The sequence below is a fragment of the Amia ocellicauda genome, chromosome 15 (genome assembly GCF_036373705.1).
Source record: "Amia ocellicauda isolate fAmiCal2 chromosome 15, fAmiCal2.hap1, whole genome shotgun sequence".
Lineage (NCBI taxonomy): Eukaryota > Metazoa > Chordata > Actinopteri > Amiiformes > Amiidae > Amia > Amia ocellicauda.
This window is the reverse complement of record NC_089864.1, coordinates 182501-204958: the sequence shown is the minus strand read 5'-3', so window position 1 is coordinate 204958 and position 22458 is coordinate 182501. Positions and strand designations below refer to the sequence as shown.

General features: G+C 50.1%; 2 protein-coding genes across 2 annotated transcripts in view; both read left to right on the top strand.

Annotated features, from left to right (window-relative positions):
* The first annotated feature begins 388 nt into the window (after positions 1–388).
* Positions 389–13415, top strand: notchl (notch receptor, like). The gene is made up of 11 exons (XM_066723947.1): positions 389–936; positions 6317–6449; positions 7165–7518; positions 7864–8093; positions 8200–8503; positions 9080–9258; positions 9441–9487; positions 10053–10167; positions 10433–10530; positions 11466–11821; positions 12125–13415. Exons 1-11 carry the CDS (start codon positions 876–878, stop codon positions 12630–12632), a joined length of 2385 nt encoding a protein of 794 aa, XP_066580044.1. The 5' UTR covers positions 389–875; the 3' UTR covers positions 12633–13415.
* Positions 13416–18713: 5298 nt separating this feature from the next.
* tapbp.1 (TAP binding protein (tapasin), tandem duplicate 1) overlaps positions 18714–22458 on the top strand; it is a 7539-nt gene continuing 3794 nt past the window's right edge. The window contains exons 1-3 of the mRNA XM_066724105.1: positions 18714–18962; positions 21786–21971; positions 22168–22416. Coding sequence (XP_066580202.1) covers positions 18902–18962; positions 21786–21971; positions 22168–22416 — 496 coding nt within the window. The 5' untranslated portion in view covers positions 18714–18901. The remainder of the gene's footprint in view (positions 18963–21785; positions 21972–22167; positions 22417–22458) is intronic.

Genomic DNA, 22458 nt, shown 5'->3' with positions numbered 1-22458 from the left:
AAGGTTTTCTTTGTAATTAGTTCAGACATGGAAGCACTGGTACCAAGGACACACTGTACTAATAAGAACGTAATAATAGATAATTTCGGTTTGTTACCCAAAGAATTTGCCACGGCAGCAGAAATTGTTTTCATCTGCCACACAGATAAGTCTGAGAAGAGAAATCATAATAAGAGCAAAGAAACCCTAATAAGAACAAGTTTTAACTAGTGACTTACTGGAAAGTTTCTTATATTTTTTAACATTTATACAGTGGGGATATACAATACACAGGGGGCAATTTTACCCCAACACAAGGTCAACACACTGCGCTCCCAGTCAGCCACGCCCACGAAACACGTCCTCCTCCTTTATAGAGACTTCTCCACCCTGTAGGGGCACACAGGCAGAACACACACACACAAACACTCACACACACACCAGTCACTGCAGATCCCACTCCTCCCATTCTTCTCCACACAGTGGCAGGAAGTCTGTCCAGATATCCTGTAGTGCTTCTGAAAATGGAGAGAGAGAGAGAGAGAGAGAGAGAGAGAGGGAGGGAGAGGAGAGGGAGAGCGCAGGACACAGACACACAAAGAGATAGACCTACACACAGGGACAGAGACGGAGTCACACAGAGTTAGAGAGAGAGAGAGACATACAGAGAGAAAGAGAGACATAAAAACACAGACAGGGGGAGAGTCTTAGCAATGGAGAGAGAGAGAGAGAGAGAGACTGACAGTCACTGACTGACTGGACACAGAGGGACAGACAGACACTCGCAGTCCAGGACACGGAGGGACAGAGAGACACTCACTCTCCAGGACACGGAGGGACAGACAGACACTCACTGTCCAGGCCCCAGTGCCTCCCTGGTCTCCAGTGCAGACGCCATGCTGGTCAGACTGGGACTGAGGCTGCTGCTGCTGTGGACCAAACTGGCGCTCTGTGAAGGTAAGAGCTGGACTTCACTGTAACACACACACATATACACACATACACACACACACACACACACACTGTAATACACTGACACACTCATGCACACACTGTAATACACTCACACACCCTCACACTCATAGTCACACTGTATTGACTGACTGACTGACTGACTGACTGACTGATACGCTGACTGACTCACAGACTGACTGACATACTGACTGACACACTCACAGACTGACTGACACACTGACTGACTGACCGATACCCTGACTGACTGACTGACAGACACACTGACTGACTGGCCGATACCCTGACTGACTGACTGACTGACTGACAGACACACTGACTGACTGACCGATACCCTGACTGACTGACTGACTGATACACTGACATACTGACTGACTGACTGATATACTGACTGACTGACTGATATACTGACTGACTGACAGACACACTGACTGACTGACACACTGACTGACTGACTGACTGACTGACTGACTGACTGACTGACACACAGACTGACTGACACACTGACTGGGCAACACAGTGACTGTGCTGTTACCCTGTCGGGTCTGTAGCCCATTGTCCGTCGCTCACCTGTCACACAAAGCCTATTGTCTCTCTCCGGCACCCTCTGAAGATTGCCATGGCAACGACCTCTCACCCCTATTCTACCCCGGCCCGTTCCCAGTTCTCCATTTCCTGTCACTGCTAATCCTTGTCTTGCAAACTTCCTGTTTGTGTTGGGCTGAACACTTCCTGTTTCCTGTGTGGCTCGCACCAAGGACAGAGAGAGAGGGAGAGAGAGGGGAGAATATGATCGGGAGAGAGAAGAGAAGGAGAGAGAGGGAGAGAGGGAGAATAGAAAAGAGAGGAAGTGAGAGGGGAGAGAGAAGGGTATTGAGAGAGGCGGGGGGACATGGATGATGAGAATCATTACATTGATTTGTACACTCTGACACACTGACACTCTGACTCTGTGACACACTGACAGTTGTGTACAAGAGTCAAATTCAAATTCAAATTCAAAAGGAGCTTTATTGGCAAGATCAATCACAATATTGCCAAAGCAGATACAAATATACTATCAAACAAGACAAACATAGCATGACAAGATACAGTGGAACGAATTTCGTACACACTAAAATAACATAAAGTAGCATGTATACCATATTTGGTGTATGTATCACAATCTGTGTCATGACAATTATAACAACAAAAAAGGCATTGAACCCGACTGTTTTTTTGTTTTGTTTTTCAATTGGATTCCCTCAGGCCGGTGTCACACTGTCCCGCAGGGTGTGGCAGGGGGACACATATAGGCTGTGGTCACTGAGCCTGTACTGGTCAGATCTGTCTGTGTTTTGTGTTTTTGACCCTGAACAGATACTCTGCCAGGGTGAACTCTTTCTTTAGGGCCGAATAGCATTGTACTTTATTATTGGATCCAATTTCATGTTTCCAGTGTAATTTGTAGCTGGTTTCCAGATTGGTATTAATGGTTTTCATCGTGTTTGATGGGAGTTTTTTGCTGGTGGTGCTCTGGAGCTCACTGGTGTTGATTTAGCTCAATTGGCTGAGCTCCAGCACCATGCTACTGAGGGGGCTCTCTCCCGCTGCTGCAGATGGACCCAGTAGTTTAGCGCTCGCTGTATACTGGCCCATCTTGGCCCTGCAGGCACTGTTGGCTGCGCTGCTGTGAACCTGCAGGAGGGGTTTACAGAACTCCAAATTAAATTTCTCTGTTGGGCTTTCATCCCATTTTTTGTAGTTGTGGTTCATAAGTGGACCCCAGACTTCACTGCCATACAGAAGGATTGGTTTAATAACACTGTCAAAAATTTTGAGCCAGATTTGTATTGGAGGTTTGATTTGAGTCGATTCTTAATGGCATAGAAAGCCTTGCGTGCTTTATGTCTCAATGCAACGCACTGGTTCTCTGTGTACATCTATTTGATGATGTCATAGACTTTACCCCCTACACCACTTTCAAGGGTTCTAAGACATAAACCTTCATGCCAAATTGAGTCAAATGCTTTTTTTAAATCTATAAAACAGGCAAAAACCTTTCCTTTATTTTTTTGGTGGACGTTTTTGTCTATGAGGGTGTGTAGGGTGTAAATATGATCAGAGGTGCGGTAATTTGGTAGGAAACCAATCTGACTCTGACTCAGGACACTGTGCTCGGTAAGGACGTTGATGATACTGAAGAACACCTTACCCAGGTTACTGCTCACACAGATGCCCCGGTAGTTTTTTGGGTCCAATTTGTCTCCACTCTTATGAATCAGGGTGATCAGTCCTTGATTCCAGACCTCAGGGAAACACCCAGCTTTCAGGACCAGGTTGAAGATCTTCAGCAGGGCCTCCTGCAGCTTCGGGCTGCTGTGCTTTAGCATCTCGTTCAGGAATGCCGTCGGGCCCGCTGGCTTTCCTGGGCCTGAGGTCTCGGAGTTTTTCTCTCAGTTCAGCTCCTGTTATTGGGAAGTCCAGTGGGTTTTGATATTCTTTGATTTTTCTCTCTAATTCATCTAGTTTTTTTAGAATTAAATTAGTTTTTCCAAATATTTCCATTTTGGATTGCCATGTCTTTGTTCGTTTTGGATGTATTTAATTTGTTCCATAGTTCCCAAAATGAGTTTTGCTCAATGGACTCCTCTATTTGGGTCAGTTGTTTGGACACATGTTCCTGCCTCTTCGGACGGAGCAGGTGTTTGAACTGTGTCAAAGCCGCGCAGTAGCCCAGTCTCAGCTCCGTGTTGTGCGGCTCTCGGTGCTTCTGGTTTGACAGGTTTCTTAATTTATTTCGTGTTGTTTTGCACTCTGTGTCAAACCATTTCCCTGTTTTGTTCTTTTTTGATTTCTCTTTTTTCTTATTCGATTTTGTAAGATTTGATTTTGTTGCTGCTGTTTCGAATATTGTGTTAATTTCATTGATGGCCCGATTGATTTAACTTTTGTCTGATTGATATGTTTTGATTAGAAAGCTGTTTAGCATACTTTCCATTTCTATGCTGTCGATTGTGTTTCTGTACACCTCGGCACTGCTCTGTGTCCATTTATAGGCTGGTTTGAGGTGATACAATTTGGTTAGAATTGTTTTGTTTGAAGTTTGTTTTCAGGTACAGAACTGTTTGGCAGTGGTCTGATAGAGGGGTTTGTTGCCTGACTGTGAATGCATTGATAGATTGTGCGTCCATGTCTGTGATGGTGTAGTCCACTACGCTGTTTCCTACAGCAGAGCTGAATGTGTATCTGCCCTGAGAGTACAGACCCAGGCTTTCACAGAGCTGCAGCACCTGCTTCCCGCTCCTGTTCACCACGCCATCGAAGCAGCTGCTCTGAGTGGAGACGGGTGTGTGGTGCACAGGGCTGTCCAATCACACGGCTGCTCTGAGTGGAGACGGGTGTGTGGCGCACAGGGCTGTCCAATCACACGGCTGCTCTGAGTGGAGACAGGTGTGTGGCACACAGGGCTGTCCAATCACACGGCTGCTGTGAGTGGAGACGGGCGTGTGGCACGCTGTATGTCTGGAGCTGTGCATGTGTCTGGCTGTGTGTCAGGGGCTGTGCTTGTGTCTGCCTGTGTGTCTGGGGCTGTGTGTGTGTTTGGCTGTATGTCTGGGGCTGTGCGTGTGTCTGCCTGTGTGTCTGGGGCTGTACTTGTGTCTGGCTGTGTGTCTGGGGCTGTGTGTTTGTCTGGCTGTATGTCTGGAGCTGTGCGTGTGTCTGGCTGTGTGTCTGGGGCTGTGCTTGTGTCTGGGGCTGTGCTTGTGTCTGGGGCTGTGCTTGTGTCTGGGGCTGTGTGTGTGTCTGGCTGTGTGTCTGGGGCTGTGCTTGTGTCTGGGGCTGTGCTTGTGTCTGGGACTGTGCTTGTGTCTGGGGCTGTGCATGTGTCTGCCTGTGTGTCTGGGGCTGTACTTGTGTCTGGCTGTGTGTTTGTCTGGCTGTATGTCTGGAGCTGTGCATGTGTCTGCCTGTGTGTCTGGGGCTGTGCTTGTGTCTGGGGCTGTGCTTGTGTCTGGGGCTGTGTGTGTGTCTGGCTGTGTGTCTGGGGCTGTGCTTGTGTCTGGGGCTGTGCTTGTGTCTGGGACTGTGCTTGTGTCTGGGGCTGTGCATGTGTCTGCCTGTGTGTCTGGGGCTGTGCTTGTGTCTGGGGCTGTGTGTTTGTCTGGCTGTGTGTCTGGGGCTGTGCGAGTGTCTGGCTGTGTGTCTGGGGCTTTGTGTGTGTCTGGGTCTGTGCTTGTGTCTGGGGCTGTGCGTGTGTCTGGCTGTGTGTCTGGGGCTGTGTGTGTGTTTGACTGAGTGCGTGTCTGGCTGTGTGTTTTGGGCATTGTGTGTGTTCAGGGGGCTGTCATTAGTGGCAGTGCAGGGCGAGTGGGTCCTCTGTTGGTCTCTCGCTGCAGCGGTGCAGGGCTGGCTGCCTCTCAGGTCCTGCTGCTCTCTCTGTAGGCTCCTCAGATGGCTGTGCTGCACTGTCTTGCTCAGCTCTGAAGCTCTGTTTTCATGGTCTGGTTTTCCTCCTCCAGTTCTCTCACGGCCGCTCTGAGCTCCTGGACCTCGGCTCTGTGCTCGTTCTTCAGCCTGTGCACCTGGTCCCTGAGCTGGTCCGCTGGGCTGGGCTGGTCCAGGGTGGCCAGTGTGTGCTCCATGCGCTCCCTGAACGGCTCCAGCATGGACAGGCACTCCTTCAGGGCTCTGATGTTGGTGCTCTGTTTCGGGGAGTCGGTGCCAGGACTGCACTGGGGGTTGGAGGGCAGGCTGGGGTGCCAGGTGTAGAGGAGCAGGTTGCACTTCACCCTGCTGGTGCCCACTGTGGAGTAGTCTGCGATCAGAGTCTTGGGGGATCCTGCAGCACTTTGTCCTTGTGGTGTGTCTTTGCCTGTGCAGAGCGCAGCTCCTCTGGGTATTTGATCTCAATGCTGCTGCTGCTGTCTGAAGTTGATACATTTTCAAATGTACTTTTTTCACTGGCAGTTGGAAAGCCACTGTCACTTCACTCTGCATCTTTCACACTTCTTACAGCAGTTTGAAGAGAACTATATTGATTTTTATTAAGAATTATAATTATTATTACTAGCTATTTTTTGGACCGTTTATTGCGGTCGGTTTTATTGGCGTTTTTTAGTCTTATATAGGCTTACCTCCTGCCTGTCTCTTTGATCTTTGTCTTCAGATCCTATCTTTAAATTTCCTTTGTCTTTTTATTCATTTTTTTCTTGAATATAAAATGTTCTCCTCGTCTTCAGTGAACCTTCATTTAGTATTGTGATTAAACAAAAATCACAACTTATAACTTTAACTACTTAAAAACTGTACATTTTTAAGAGCTCATTCTCTGTGTGTGCCTGTCTCTCTCTCTCCCACTCTCTTCTCCCTCTCCCTCTCTCAGACCCCTGGGCACAGTGCGCAGCGTCTCTGGGCTGCAGGTCAAAGTTTGCGGACGGGGTATGTCACCAACAATGTGAGGAGCCAGAGTGTCTGAGGGACGGGTTCGACTGCCTGGCCAAGACAGCAGCCTGCGAGTGAGACTGACTGTGTGTCTGTGTCTGTCTGTGTGTGTGTCTGTCTGTCTGAGAGAGGAGTCTGTGAGACTTTGTGTCTGTCTGTGTGTGTGTCTGTGTGTCTCTCTGTCTGTGTGTCTCACCCTCTGTCTGTGTGTCTGTCTGTCTGAGAGAGGAGTCTGTGAGACTTTGTCTGTCTGTGTGTCTCTCTTTCTGTGTGTCTCACCCTATGTCTGTGTGTCTGTCTGTGTGTCTCTCTGTCTGTCTCATCCTCTGTCCCTCTCCCTCTCCCTCTCTCTCTCTCTGTGTGTGTGTCTCTCTGTCTGTGTATGTCTATGTGTGTGTCTCACCCTCTGTATATTTGTGGGTGTATCTGTGTGTGTGCCTATCTCGCCCTCTGTCCCTCTCCCTCTTTGTGTGTCTGTCTCTCTGTCTTTGTGTCTCACCCTCTGTGTGTCTGTCTCTCTGTTTGTGTGTCTCTGTCTCACCCTCTGTCTGTGTCTGTCTGTGTGTCTGTGGGTCTGTCTGTGTGTCTCACCCTCTGTCTGTGTGTCTGTCTCTCTGTCTGTGTGTCTCACCCTCTGTCTATGTGTCTCACCCTCTGTGTGTCTCTCTGTGTGTCTCTCTGTCTGTGTCTCACTCTCTGTCTGTGTGTCTCTCTGTCTGTGTGTCTGTGCTTGTGTCTCACCCTCTGTGTATCTGTGTGTCTGTCTCACCCTCTGTCCCTGTCCCTCAGGCCTCAGTATGAGCAGTACTGTCAGCACCACTATGGTAACACCCACTGCGATCATGGCTGCTCCAGTGCCCCGTGTGGGTGGGACGGCAGTGACTGTGTACAGAACCGCACCCCTGCCTGGGCCCAGGGCACCCTGCTGGTCCTGACGCCGCTCCCCGCATCCGCCTGGGCCCCCCAAGGCCCTCCCCGCCTGCCCCCTCTGCTGTGGGCCCTGTCTCTGCCCCTGCGCACCACCCTGCAGCTCCGCGGGGTCGTGCCCTTTGACCCCAGCCGTGACCTCTCCACCGCCGACCCACAGCAGCTGTCACAGTCTGCCACGCTGCGGCCACAGGGGGGTGCCGGAGAAGTCAACGGGTAGGAGGAGAGGGAGAGGGAGAGAGGGGAAGGGAGAGAGGGATGGGGAAGGAGCAGGAAGGGAGAGAGGGATGGGGAAGGAGGAAGAAAAGAGCGATGGGGTAAGGAGGAGGAAGTGAGGGATGGGAGAAAGGAGGAGTGTCTGTGTGAGATGGAGAGAGGGAGATAGAGGGCCAGAGTTAGGGAGGGAGGGAGAGGTGTGGGTGTTACTGTGCGTGTGGGTAGAGTTTTACATTTGGAGTTTCACACACTTTCCCTCTATCTCTCTCTCTCACACACTCTCCCTCTCTCCCTCTCTCTAACTCCCTCTCTCTCTCTCTCTCTCCCTCTCTCTCTCTCTCTCAGATCAGTGCTGTTGCTGCAGATTGATAACCGACCCTGCTCTCAGCTCCCGACTTCCTGTTTCCCCTCTGCCCTCCTCGCCGCCCACTTCCTGCATGCGCTGATGACATCACACAAACCACCCCGCCTCCCTGCGGAAGTCCTGGCTGTGATGGGAGTGCGGGAGGAGCTGGGGAAGAGAGGGAGCGAGGGAGAGAGAGAGGCGGAGGTGAAGACTGGAGGAGGGAGGAGAGGTGAGCTCCGGAGATGTTATTCATAGATGTGTCATATAGATGCTGTAGCCTCGTCAGTCGCACAGACGTGACTCTGCTCTCTGTGTGTCCCTCCCCGACCCCGTAGCCGCCCCCCCACCGGGCCGCCCCGCCTGGCTGTGGGTGGTGGTCGGCGTGGCGACGGGGCTGGCGGTCGCTGCGGTGGCGGGGGCAGCGGTCGTCGCGGCGATGAGGCTGAGGCGGAGGCGGGGGCCCGGGGGGCCGCAGGCCGAGCCCTGGACACAGCACACGCCACACAGGCCCCGCGAGAGAGGGGCCCCGGGGAGGACGCCGGGCGAGGAGCGCAGGAGCGATGGGGAGTGGAAGAAGAGAGGCAAGGATGCGGGGCGGAAGAGACGAGAGCCGCTGGGGGAGGACGCCATGCGCCTGCGGTGAGGCTGAGGCAGGGGCGGGCAGTGGGCTGCTGGCTGCTGTGATCGGGGTTTGGCTGTGTTGTTAATGTTGTTGTGGTTGTGTTGTGGCCCTCACTGGGCCCTCACTGGTTCCTCACTGGTTCCTCACTGGACCCTCACTGGTCCCTCACTGGTCCCTCACTGGGCCCTCACTGGGAACTCACTAGACCCTCACTGGGCCCTCACTGGGCCTTCACTGGACCCTCACTGGGCTCTCACTGGTCCCTCACTGGTTCCTCTGCATTCTCCACATTCCTCACATTCCCTGGCTGAGCAGCTGGCCATCCCCTTGTTTGGAGGCAGGTTGTTGCTGTTTTATACTTGGTTGTGTCTGTATTAAATTATCAGATTAATGTAGATATATCTACAGCACGCTTCTGTACAGCTTCTTTATGCTCTCAGAGCTCATTGTATTCGGCAGCTCCTTGTCTCTCGCATTCTCTTGGTAATAAATGATTATTATTGTTGTTGTTGATTTGATGAATCAGTTCCCCTGAGCTGCCTCAGCAGTGTGATGTTGTCCCTCACTGGCCTGTTCATTTTCTCTCTCTCCAGTCCTCTGAAACACGAAGTGGACTGTGGGAGTGATGGGGACATTACCCAGAGTTCCCTGGAGGAGGCGGGGCTTGTGGACAGGAAGTGGTCACTCCGGCAGGAAGATGACTCCATCTGCGATCACCGACCCCAGGAGCACAAGCACTTCCAGGTCATGGCTGGAGGACAACAATCCCCTGGTCAGTCAGTGTGTTAGTCAGTCAGTCAGTGTCTCAGTCAGTCAGTGTGTCAGTGAGTCAGTGTGTCAGTCAGTCAGTCAGTCAGTCAGTCAGTGTGTCAGTGTCTCAGTCAGTCAGTCAGTGTGTCAGTCTATTAAAATCAATCTGTATACCCTGGCTGAGTCAGTGTTTTGTCGCCTCAGTGTGGGAGGGGAACTCCAGCAGTCGGCTACGCTCTGGCACCAGTCATGTGAGTATCACCCTGACTCTCCCTGAGGAGCCATTCACACCAAACACAAACACCGCAGGAACAGTCAACACTGTTTGTTGTGTTGGTGTGGTGCTGTCTGGACGGGAAAGCTTAGATTGAATTCATATTAGATTGAACTCTTCAGTATCAGCAGCTTGGGAGAGTACAGAGACATGCCTTACCTCTAATGATTTGGGGTGTTTAAAATCAGACTCAGGTTCGTGACATCAGCGCAGGTCAGCTCTTAACTGTGTGCACTAGAGAAGCCCCACCACACAACCTCAGTTATCCAGCAGGGACTTCAGTCATCATGACACAATACATCAGTGAATCTCCACTCTGCCCCCCATGCGAGGATTCATCGTCATGAGGTATGAGAAAACAAAGACAAAGTATTCTGGTGTTTCCTATCCCAGTCAACACCGCTCACACTCGTCACTGTCAACCACAAACACAGCACATCTTGTAGTTCAAAACAGAACTTGCAGATCAGTGGATGTGATCCGGGCAGTGTGCTGTGTGATGATTTTGTGGTGTGCTGATTGTGTTGTGTGTTGAGTTGCAGTGGTGCGGTCCGGACGGGTCGCTGGTTCTGATCCGGGCAGTGCGGAGTGGGCTGGACCGTGTTGCTGTGGAGCTGCTGAGAGCAGGAGTACCGGTCAACAACACAGACCACACTGGTAGTACCACATCACACATTGTCAACACAACACTACACTACACCACACCACACACCACTACACACTGTCAACACTACACTACACCACACCACACACTGTCAACAACACAGAACACACTAGTACTACACAACACACTACACAACACACTACAGAACACACTGTCAACAGCACCGCACAACATACAGACCAAGTGAGCACCACACACACACTGCACGCTGATCGCACTGCACACACTGTGATAACAACCTCTCTCTCTCTCTGCCAGGCCGCTCGGCGCTGCACTGGGCGTGTGCAGTGAATCACCTGTCTCTGGCCCGGGCTCTACTGCGCTACGGAGCCAGCGCCAACCAGCAGGACCACAAGGTAACACTGACATCATCGCCATCATCATCATCTTCATCATCATCATCCAGCAGGACCACAAGGTAACACTGACATCATCATCATCTTCATCATCATCATCAACATTAACCTGCCTGCAGGACCACAAGGTGAGGTGAGGTGAGACCATCACCATACAACAACACCACCATCACCATCATCATCATCATCATCTTCTTCTTCTTCTTCTTCATCATCATCATCATCAACCAGCAGGACCGCTAGGGAACACTTACACCATCGCCATACAACAACAACAATAACAGCAACATCATCAGCCAGACAGGACCACAGGCACACAGTGAACAGACACACAGACACGGACACACAGATACACAGGCACAGAAAGTGACATTACAGACAGTTACACAAATTCATACAGTCAGTACACACACACACAGACACCCCTCTCTGTGGGCTGTAATGGTCTGATCCTCTCTCTCGGGGTGAGACGCCCCTCTCTGGGGGCTGTAATGGTCTGATCCTCTCTCTCAGGTGAGACGCCCCTCTCTGGGGGCTGTAATGGTCTGATCCTCTCTCTCAGGGTGAGACGCCCCTCTCTGGGGGCTGTAATGGTCTGATCCTCTCTCTCTGGGGGCTGTAATGGTCTGATCCTCTCTCTCGGGGTGAGACGCCCCTCTCTGGGGGCTGTAATGGTCTGATCCTCTCTCTCTGGGGGCTGTAATGGTCTGATCCTCTCTCTCGGGGTGAGACGCTCCTCTCTGGGGGCTGTAATGGTCTGATCCTCTCTCTCTGGGGGCTGTAATGGTCTGATCCTCTCTCTCGGGGTGAGACGCCCCTCTCTGGGGGCTGTAATGGTCTGATCCTCTCTCTCAGGTGAGACGCCCCTCTCTGGGGGCTGTAATGGTCTGATCCTCTCTCTCTGGGGGCTGTAATGGTCTGATCCTCTCTCTCAGGGTGAGACGCCCCTCTTCCTGGCAGCTCAGCACGGCTGCTATGACACGGCCCGGCTCCTTCTCCTGCAGGGAGCCAATCAGGAGCTGGCAGACCGCCGAGGCCGTCGCCCCCTGGAGGCGGCCCGCGAGGGATTGCATCACCAGCTGCTGGAGCTGCTATTGGCCCACCGCGCCCAGGGCAGATACGTGCCCTTCCCTGTGGCCTCGGAGACAGCCTGGGAGGACCGTGCCTTCCCACAGTGCCCCTGGACTGGTGCTGCACCCCCCGGCCTTTCAGGGCGGAGTGCTTCATTTTCGGGGGTCATAAGTCATCGGGCGTCACCTCAATATCCCCCACACCTCCTCCAACCGCCAAGGTACTGTGAGGGAGGGGGTCAAATTATTGAGGTACTGTGAGGGAGGGGGTCAGGTTATTGAGGTACTGTGAGGGAGGGGGTCACGTTATTGCGGTACTTTAAGGGAGGGTGAAGGAGGTTTTTGTACTGTCAGGTGACACAGAGTGGTATAATTAAGCATCGTTAGAAAAGAATGAGACAGGGAGGGTCAGAGATACAGAGGCAGGGAAGACGGTAGAGAAAGAGAGACTGAATGGGAGGGAGGGAGGGATAGAGTTGGATGTATAAGATTTGAAACATTCTTTTTCCTGTCTTCCTGTGCAGTGATAGGCTAGCAGGCAGAAGTGGGAGGGTCTCTCCGCAGCCCAGCCAATCAGCGACGGCCCTGGTCTCGCCCAGAATCCTAGGCCGCCAAGCCCGGCCAATCAGCACCTTGCAGGAAGTCACCTCAGAGGCAGAGGAAGAGGAGGAGCCGGCGCGAGAGCAGGAAGTGGCCCGGGCAGCCACTCCCCACCTCCTGTCCCCCAGCACCCAGCAGCCCACACCCAGACCGCGCTCCTTCTCCTGCACCCAGCATGCACTGCGGCACCACCCCCCCGCCTCCAGCGGCCAATCACAGAGCCCCTCAGTCAAGGCAGCCGCGGAGACTGTAGACGCAGGTGGCCTGGGACCCGCCCACACAGAGCTTGGCCAATCACAGGAGGGCTCAGGTCCTGATGCTCTCAGCAACAGCCAATCGGAGGGGGAGACGGAGGGAGAGAGGAACTGTAAACACCTGAGAAGGAAACAGAAGCTGACTGAGAGTCCAGACACTGTCCAGACCGTACTGTAGAGAGAGACATTTACCTCCTATTTACCCTGATTTACATCTCTGTCTGTCTGTTTCACACACTTACTCTTCTCTGTGTCTAATTCTTTGCACAGTGTTTCCCCCCTCAGTGAACTGAAACACTGACTTCATTAGTGACGTGTTGCGCCTTCAGCTTTGTACACAAACACATATAAAGCTCTGATATTTCCACTGTCAATGTCCCTTGTGTTGGAGCTTCTTGAAATGGACATGACTGGGCCTTAGAGCAGAGGTGCTCTACTCAACTTCTGTCGCCCAAATATTGATTGATCCATGCATTGAATGGGCCGCATACAGCTAAAATGAACGTAAATAATTCAGTGTAATCTGCAATACTCAACCTCAGCTGCAATACAGGCTGTGATTATTGTTCTATCTAGAGATATAAGTAAGAACAACGTTACAGTTCACTTTTATATATAGCACAGACAAAGTAAGACGAAGCAAACCTAATATGGACTCCCTCCGTGGGGCTGCTGAATGGCTGGGGCTTTGTTGACTGAGACTCAGTCCGGGCAGCAGTGAGAGACGGCTTTTGTGTGAATATTCAGATTCCTGTTTCTCAGATTGTTCTCACACTGTACCAGCGGGACACCTCTTGTGAATCCTGCGTGTTTAGTTTCACAGTGTAGCCCGGTTTTATTAAATGTCTTGCAAACTTGAGGAGCAAAGCTTACCATCTTCATTTACACAGAACAACTCTTCCCACTCTTTACTAACGGTTCGGTGCTGTTTGGATTAAACTTTCCTTTTCCTTTTCACTGATTTCTATGGTGTTGTTTCTGTGTCACACCCCAGTTTTCTTTCTAAGATAAACATATTAATCTTTTGGAGTATCTTGTTAATCACCATTAGAAGTGTTTGGACTACTGGACCAGAACAGAGGTGCCTGACGAGGCCACACTCGGCACACACAGCATGTGTTAGTGACGTTACACGCTAATGTTTCTCGTTGTAGGTCCTGCTTTCCTGCCTCATTTATATTGTATTATTAATGGATTAGATGTATATATTTTTTCTATACTATCTTTGTAATCTCATTTAAATTGCTTTATCTTTTTATCCCATTTAAAATACAAAATCACGAGTGAAATGGAAGTAATAAGTGAGCCGCAGTCGGGGATCAGTACTAGGGCCTGTGTTTTTTCCAATCTACACCGATCAGCCACAACATTATGACCACCTGCATAATATTGTGTAGGCCCCCCTTTTGCCGCCAAAACAGCCCTGACCCGTCGAGGCAGGGACTCCACTAGACCTCTGAAGGTGTGCTGTGGTATCTGACACCAAGACGTTAGCAGCAGATCCTTTAAGTCCTGTAAGTTGCGAGATGGAGCCTCCATGGATCGGACTTGTTTGTCCAGCACATCCCACAGATGCTCGATTGGATGGAGATCTGGGGAATTTGGAGGCCAAGTCAACACCTTGAACTCGTGATTCATCAGACCAGGCCACCTTCTTCCATTGCTCCGTGGTCCAGTTCTGATGCTCACGTGCCCATTGTAGGCGCTTTCGGCAGTGGACAGGGGTCAGCATGGGCACCCTGACTGGTCTGCGGCTACGCAGCCCCATACGCAACAAACTGCGATGCACTGTGTGTTCTGACACCTTTCTATCAGAACCTGCATTCACTTTTTCAGCAATTTGAGCTACAGTAGCTCGTCTGTTGGATCGGACCACACGGGCCAGCCTTCGCTCCCCACGTGCATCAATGAGCCTTGGCTGCCCATGACCCTGTCGCCGGTTCACCGCTTTTCCTTCCTTGGACACTTTTGATCGGTACTGACCACTGCAGACCGGGAACACACCACAAGAGCTGCAGTTTTGGAGATGCTCTGACCCAGTTGTCTAGCCATCACAATGTGGCCCTTGTCAGAGTCGCTCAGATCCTTACACTGCCCATTTTTCCTGCTTCTAACACATCAACTTTGAGGACAAAATGTTCACTTGCTGCCTAATATATCCCACCCACTGACAGGTGCCATGATAATGAGATTCTCAGTGTTATTCACTTCACCTGTCAGTGCTCATTATCTTATGGCTGATCGGTGTATATTAATGATCTGGACTCTGGGATAGTTAGCAAACTTGTCAAATTTGCAGATGATACTCAAATAGGTGGCTCAGCAGATATAATCTCAGTAGCACAGGCTATTCAGAGGGACTTAGATAATATTCAGTTGTGGGCCGACACCTGGCAGATGAAATTCAATGTGGACAAGTGCAAGGTATTACATGCAGGTAACAAAAATGTCCACTATAATTCCACTATGGGAGGAATAGAACTGGAAGAAGTAACGCATGAGAAAGACCTAGGAGTCTACGTGGACTCCTCACTTTCTCCATCCAAACAATGTGTGAAGCAATAAAAAAGGCAAACACAATGCTAGGGTATATTGTCAAAAGTGTAGAATTGAGAACAAGGGCAGTGATGTTCAGACTGTACAATGCACTAGTTAGAGCTCATCTGGATACTGTGGACAGTTCTGGGCTCCACACTTCAAGAAAGATATCGCTGCTCTAGAGGCAGTTCAGAGGAGAGCAACCAGACTTATTCCAGGTCTGAAGGGAATGTCCTACTGAGAGACTGAGGAACTGAACCTTTTCACCCTGGAACAGAGGAGACTACGTGGGGACTTGATCCAAGTCTTCAAAATCATGAAAGGCATCGACCACATCAAACCAGAGGAGCTTTTCCAGATCAGCAGGGACACACGCACCCGGGGACACAAATGGAAATTGGGCTTCAAGGCATTCAAGACAGAAAACAGGAGACACTTCTTCACACAGAGAGGCGTCACAATCTGAACAAACTCCCCAGCGATGTGGCTGAAGAGACAATTTGGGAACATTCAAAAACAGACTGGATAGGATCCTTGATCACTGAGTTATTAATGGACACCAAACGAGCACGATGGGGCGAATGGGCTCCTATCGGCTGCACACTGTCTTATGTGATGCGTGGGCTGCATTTTGCATGTCCCTGCCTTACGGTGTCATACTCTACATACACACATAATAATAATAATAATAATAATAATAATAATAATAATATATGTATAATATGATGATACAGGTCTCTATATATACTCAGCTCAGATTCACTGCCCGTGTCTGTGTGTATAATCCCCTGCATCCCAGGGAATCCCCACACAGCCCAAGCCAGGCTGAGCTGGTGAATATCCCAGCATGCACATCGGTGTTTCCAGCGGTTTTCCCTGGGATTCCCCGTGCTCGCGCAGCCGCGTGTTCACAGCCTTTCCTGTAAATCACGTGACCTCCCGGTACCGGCGGACTTGCGGATCCAGCAGCAGCAGCGCCACCCAGCGGACACCCAGCGGACACCGCGCCCGCAGTGTAAACCTGCACATCCCAGCAGCGGTGCAGCAGCGCCACCCAGCGGACACCGCGCCGCACTGCGCCCGCACTGTAACCCTGACACGACGCAGACTGGGCTGTGTAACGCGTCGCTGTGTGTTAATCCTGCTGTTCAAACGGACAGAAACCAAGTCCTGCCTGATTTAGCCTGACACTGACACTGGGCATAAACACACTGTATACACACACACACACTGATTAAAACACACACACACACACTGATTAAAACACACACACACACACACACTGATTAAAACACACACACACACACTGATTAAAACATACACACACACTGATTAAAACATATACACACACACTGATTAAAACACACACACACACACTGATTAAAACACACACACACACTGATTAAAATACACACACACACTGATTAAAACATACACACACACTGATTATAACACACATAGAGTGTATAAACACACACAGAAACACACACACTGATTATAACACACACACAATGTATAAACACACACAGACACACACACTGATTATAACACACAAACACAAAGTGTATAAACACACACAGACACACACACACTGATTATAACACACACAGTGTATAAACACACACAGACACACACACTGATTATAACACACACACAGTGTATAAACACACACACACACACACACACACACTGATTATAACACACACAGTGTATAAACACACACACACACACACAGAGTGTATAAACACATACCCCCCCACACACACACACTGATTATAACACACACAGAGTGTATAAACACACACACACTGATTATAACACACACACAGTGTATAAACACACACACACACACACACACACTGATTATAACACACACAGAGTGTATAAACACACACACACTGATTTTAACACACACACAGTGTATGAACACACACACACACACACACACTGATTGTAACACACACAGAGTGTATAAACACAGACCCCCCCCCACACACACACACTGATTATAACACACAAAGAGTGTATAAACACACACACACACACACTGATTATAACACACACAGTGTATAAACACACACACACACACTGATTATAACACAGAGTGTATAAACACAGACCCCCCCCCACACACAGACACACACACTGATTATAACACACACACAGTGTATAAACACACACACAGTGTATAAACACACACACACACACTGATTATAACACACACACACAGTGTATAAACACACACACACACACACACAGATTATAACACACACAGAGTGTATAAACACACACACACTGATTATAACACACACACAGTGTATAAACACACACACACACACGCACTGATTATAACACACACAGAGTGTATAAACACACACACACACACACACAGAGTGTATAAACACATACCCCCCCACACACACACAGTGTATAAACACACACAGACACACACACTGATTATAACACACACACAGTGTATAAACACACACACACACACACACTGATTGTAATACACACAGATTGTATAAACACAGACCCCCCCACACACACACACACACTGATTATAACACACACACAGTGTATAAACACACACACAGTGTATAAACACACACACACACACTGATTATAACACACAAAGAGTGTATAAACACACACACACTGATTATAACACACACAGTGTATAAACACACACACACTGATTATAACACAGAGTGTATAAACACAGACCCCCCCACACACACAGACACACACACTGATTATAAGACACACACAGTGTATAAACACACACAGACACACACACTGATTATAACACACACACAGTGTATAAACACACACACACACACACTGATTATAACACACACAGAGTGTATAAACACAGACCCCCCCCCCACACACAGACACACACACTGATTATAACACACACACACAGTGTATAAACACACACACAGTGTATAAACACACACACACACACACACTGATTATAACACACACAGTGTATAAACACACACACAGTGTATAAACACACACACACACTGATTATAACACACACACACACAGTGTATAAACACACACACAGTGTATAAACACACACACACACACTGATTATAACACACACACACACAGTGTATAAACACACACACAGTGTATAAACACACACACACACACACACACACACACACTGATTATAACACACACAGTGTATAAACACACACACACACAGTGTATAAACACACACACAGTGTATAAACACACACACACACACTGATTATAACACACACACACACAGTGTATAAACACACACACAGTGTATAAACACACACACACACACTGATTATAACACACACAGAGTGTATAAACACAGACCGCCCCCCCACACACACAGACACACACACTGATTATAACACACACACACACAGTGTATAAACACACACACAGTGTATAAACACACACACACACACACACACACACACACACTGATTATAACACACACAGTGTATAAACACACACACACACAGTGTATAAACACACACACAGTGTATAAACACACACACACACTGATTATAACACACACAGTGTATAAACACACACACACACACAGTGTATAAACACACACACAGTGTATAAACACACACACACACACACACACTGATTATAACACACACAGTGTATATACACAGACCCCCCACAAACACACACACGCAGTCCGGGTGAAAGTGAAAGTGAAAATGAGACAGAAGCGCAGTTGCTGTTGTAACCCGGATGAGTGCAGAACAGGGACGAAGCGACACTCATCCCTCTCTCTCTCTTTCTCTATCTTTCTCTCTCTCTCTTAATTCCCGCTGTCTTCAATAAACGCGTCTCTCCTGCGGTCAGACGGACAGACAGACGGACGGACACACAGACAGCGACATGGCGGACCCGTCCACTATCTACCGCTTGGCCGTGCTGTGCGCGCTGTGCGCCGCGTCGGGTAAGAGGTTCAGTGACGCTCATCAGCCTGCAGATACAGGAACACAGTGCACACACACTGCACACACACTGAGCACCACCACCATCATCATCATCAGCAGCAGCATTCATCCCTGCTCAGTGTTGCGCTGCTGCGTAGCTGCGTCGACACTTTCTATTAAACTCTGATCACGTCACACCTGTGCACTGTTATACTGAACACCGTGCTGTGCTATACTGCGTACTGTCATACTGAACACCGTGCTGTGCTCTACTGCGTACTGTCATACTGAACACCGTGCTGTGCTCTACTGCGTACTGTCATACTGAACACCGTGCTGTGCTCTACTGCGTACTGTCATACTGAACACCGTGCTGTTCTCTACTGCGTACTGTCATACTGAACACCGTGCTGTGCTATACTGCGTACTGTCTTACTGAACACCGTGCTGTGCTCTACTGCGTACTGTCGTACTGAACACCGTGCTGTGCTATACTGCGTACTGTCTTACTGAACACCGTGCTGTGCTCTACTGCGTACTGTCGTACTGAACACCGTGCTGTGCTATACTGCGTACTGTCTTACTGAACACCGTGCTGTGCTCTACTGCGTACTGTCGTACTGAACACCGTGCTGTGCTATACTGCGTACTGTCTTACTGAACACCGTGCTGTGCTCTACTGCGTACTGTCGTACTGAACACCGTGCTGTTCTCTACTGCGTACTGTCGTACTGAACACCGTGCTGTGCTCTACTGCGTACTGTCGTACTGAACACCGTGCTGTGCTCTACTGCGTACTGTCGTACTGAACACCGTGCTGTGCTCTACTGCGTACTGTCGTACTGAACACCGTGCTGTGCTCTACTGCGTACTGTCGTACTGAACACCGTGCTGTGCTCTACTGCGTACTGTCGTACTGAACACCGTGCTGTTCTCTACTGCGTACTGTCGTACTGAACACCGTGCTGTTCTCTACTGCGTACTGTCGTACTGAACACCGTGCTGTTCTCTACTGCGTACTGTCGTACTGAACACCGTGCTGTTCTCTACTGCGTACTGTCGTACTGAACACCGTGCTGTTCTCTACTGCGTACTGTCGTACTGAACACCGTGCTGTTCTCTACTGCGTACTGTCGTACTGAACACCGTGCTGTTCTCTACTGCGTACTGTCGTACTGAACACCGTGCTGTGCTCTACTGCGTACTGTCGTACTGAACACCGTGCTGTGCTCTACTGCGTACTGTCGTACTGAACACCGTGCTGTTCTCTACTGCGTACTGTCGTACTGAACACCGTGCTGTGCTCTACTGCGTACTGTCGTACTGAACACCGTGCTGTTCTCTACTGCGTACTGTCGTACTGAACACCGTGCTGTTCTCTACTGCGTACTGTCGTACTGAACACCGTGCTGTGCTCTACTGCGTACTGTCGTACTGAACACCGTGCTGTTCTCTACTGCGTACTGTCGTACTGAACACCGTGCTGTGCTCTACTGCGTACTGTCGTACTGAACACCGTGCTGTTCTCTACTGCGTACTGTCGTACTGAACACCGTGCTGTGCTCTACTGCGTACAGTCATACTGAACACCGTGCTGTGTGTACTGTCATACTGTAGGGTTACGCAGAGCATTTCAGATCAGATGATTGTAGTGTTTGTGTGTCTCTGTGTTTATCTGTGTGTGTGAGTACAAGTGAGGGCAGGGAAAGTCCCAGCACTAAGAGAAACTGAAACTGTTTAATTTAGAGACACACAGACACACTGACACACAGACACACACTGACACACTGACACACACAGACACACAGACACACTGACACACTGATGCACACTGACACACTGATGCACACTGCCACACACAGACACACACTGACACACACAGACACACTGACACACTGACACACACTGACACACACAGACACACTGATGCACACTGACACACACTGACACACTGATGCACACTGACACACACAGACACACACTGACACACACATACACACTGACACACACATACACACACTGCCACACACACACACACTGACACACAGACACACACAGACACACTGACACACTGATGCACACTGACACACTGATGCACACTGCCACACACAGACACACACTGACACACACAGACACACTGACACACTGACACACACTGACACACACAGACACACACTGACACACACTGACACACTGATGCACACTGACACACTGATGCACACTGACACACACAGACACACACTGACACACACATACACACACTGACACACACTGACACACACTGCCACAAACAGACACACTGACACACAGACACACACTGACACACACTGACACACTGACACACACAGACACACACTGACACACTGACACACACAGACACACTGACACACTGATGCACACTGACACACACAGACACACACTGACACACACATACACACTGACACACACATACACACACTGCCACACAGAGACACACTGACACACAGACACACACTGCCACACACAGACACACTGACACACAGACACACACTGACACACAGACACACTGACACACTGATGCACACTGACACACTGATGCACACTGCCACACACAGACACACTGATGCACACTGACACACACTGACACACTGATGCACACTGACACACACTGACACACTGATGCACACTGACACACTGATGCACACTGACACACACTGACACACACTGACACACACTGACACAAACAGACACACTGACACACACTGACACACTGATGCACACTGACACACACAGACACACACAGACACACTGACACACACTGACGCTGTGTTGTGTGTATTGTATTAACCCTCTCTCCCTCTCAGTGTGGGGGGCTCAGTGCCCTGTGCTGGAGTGCTGGTTCGTGCAGGAGAAGGCGGGGGCCCGCGGGGGCGGGTTCCCGGCGGCGATGACTCAGGAGAAGAGCCTGATGATCGTGAGCCGAGAGTCGGAGCAGCCAGCGCCCCCCCACAGCGACGGTGTCCAGCCCAACCGAGTGTACCAGGTCACCGGTCAGTACTGACGCCCCTGACACACTGACACACCCACACACTGACTGACACACCAACACACCGACAGACACACCGACACACTGACTGACACACTGACTGACACACTGACACACCGACTGACTGATGGAAACTCTTGATCAATATGAACCCTCTCCCTCTCCCTCTCATTCTCTCTCTCTCTCCCTCTCTTTCTCAGATGCGGGGGGCTCTCTGTGCAGGTCCTCTCTGCGCTCAGTCGAGGGCGCTGTGGAGAAGCCGCAGTGTGAGATTAACCCCTTCCTGCCCCAGCCTGCCCTCGTCCAATGGGCCGCCCCACTCACCAGCGTCGCTCTAAGCCCCGCCCACCTGCAGGCCGATTGGCTGTCGGCCTCCTTGCAGGGGCTGGATGGGCGGCTGGTGCTGTCCAATGTGATGCGCGTTCCCACAGGAACCAACCAGGCCACAGGTGAGCAGGGATGACATCATGGGCTGGACATACAGAGTCCGT

Coding starts and splice junctions, on each gene's coding strand:
- notchl (XM_066723947.1), top strand. CDS start 876: ATGCTGGTCAGACTGGGACTGAGGCTGCTGCTGCTGTGGACCAAACTG. Junction 8,094..8,199: donor GACTGGAGGAGGGAGGAGAG/GTGAGCTCCGGA, acceptor CCGACCCCGTAG/CCGCCCCCCCACCGGGCCGC. Junction 10,168..10,432: donor CAACAACACAGACCACACTG/GTAGTACCACAT, acceptor TCTCTCTGCCAG/GCCGCTCGGCGCTGCACTGG.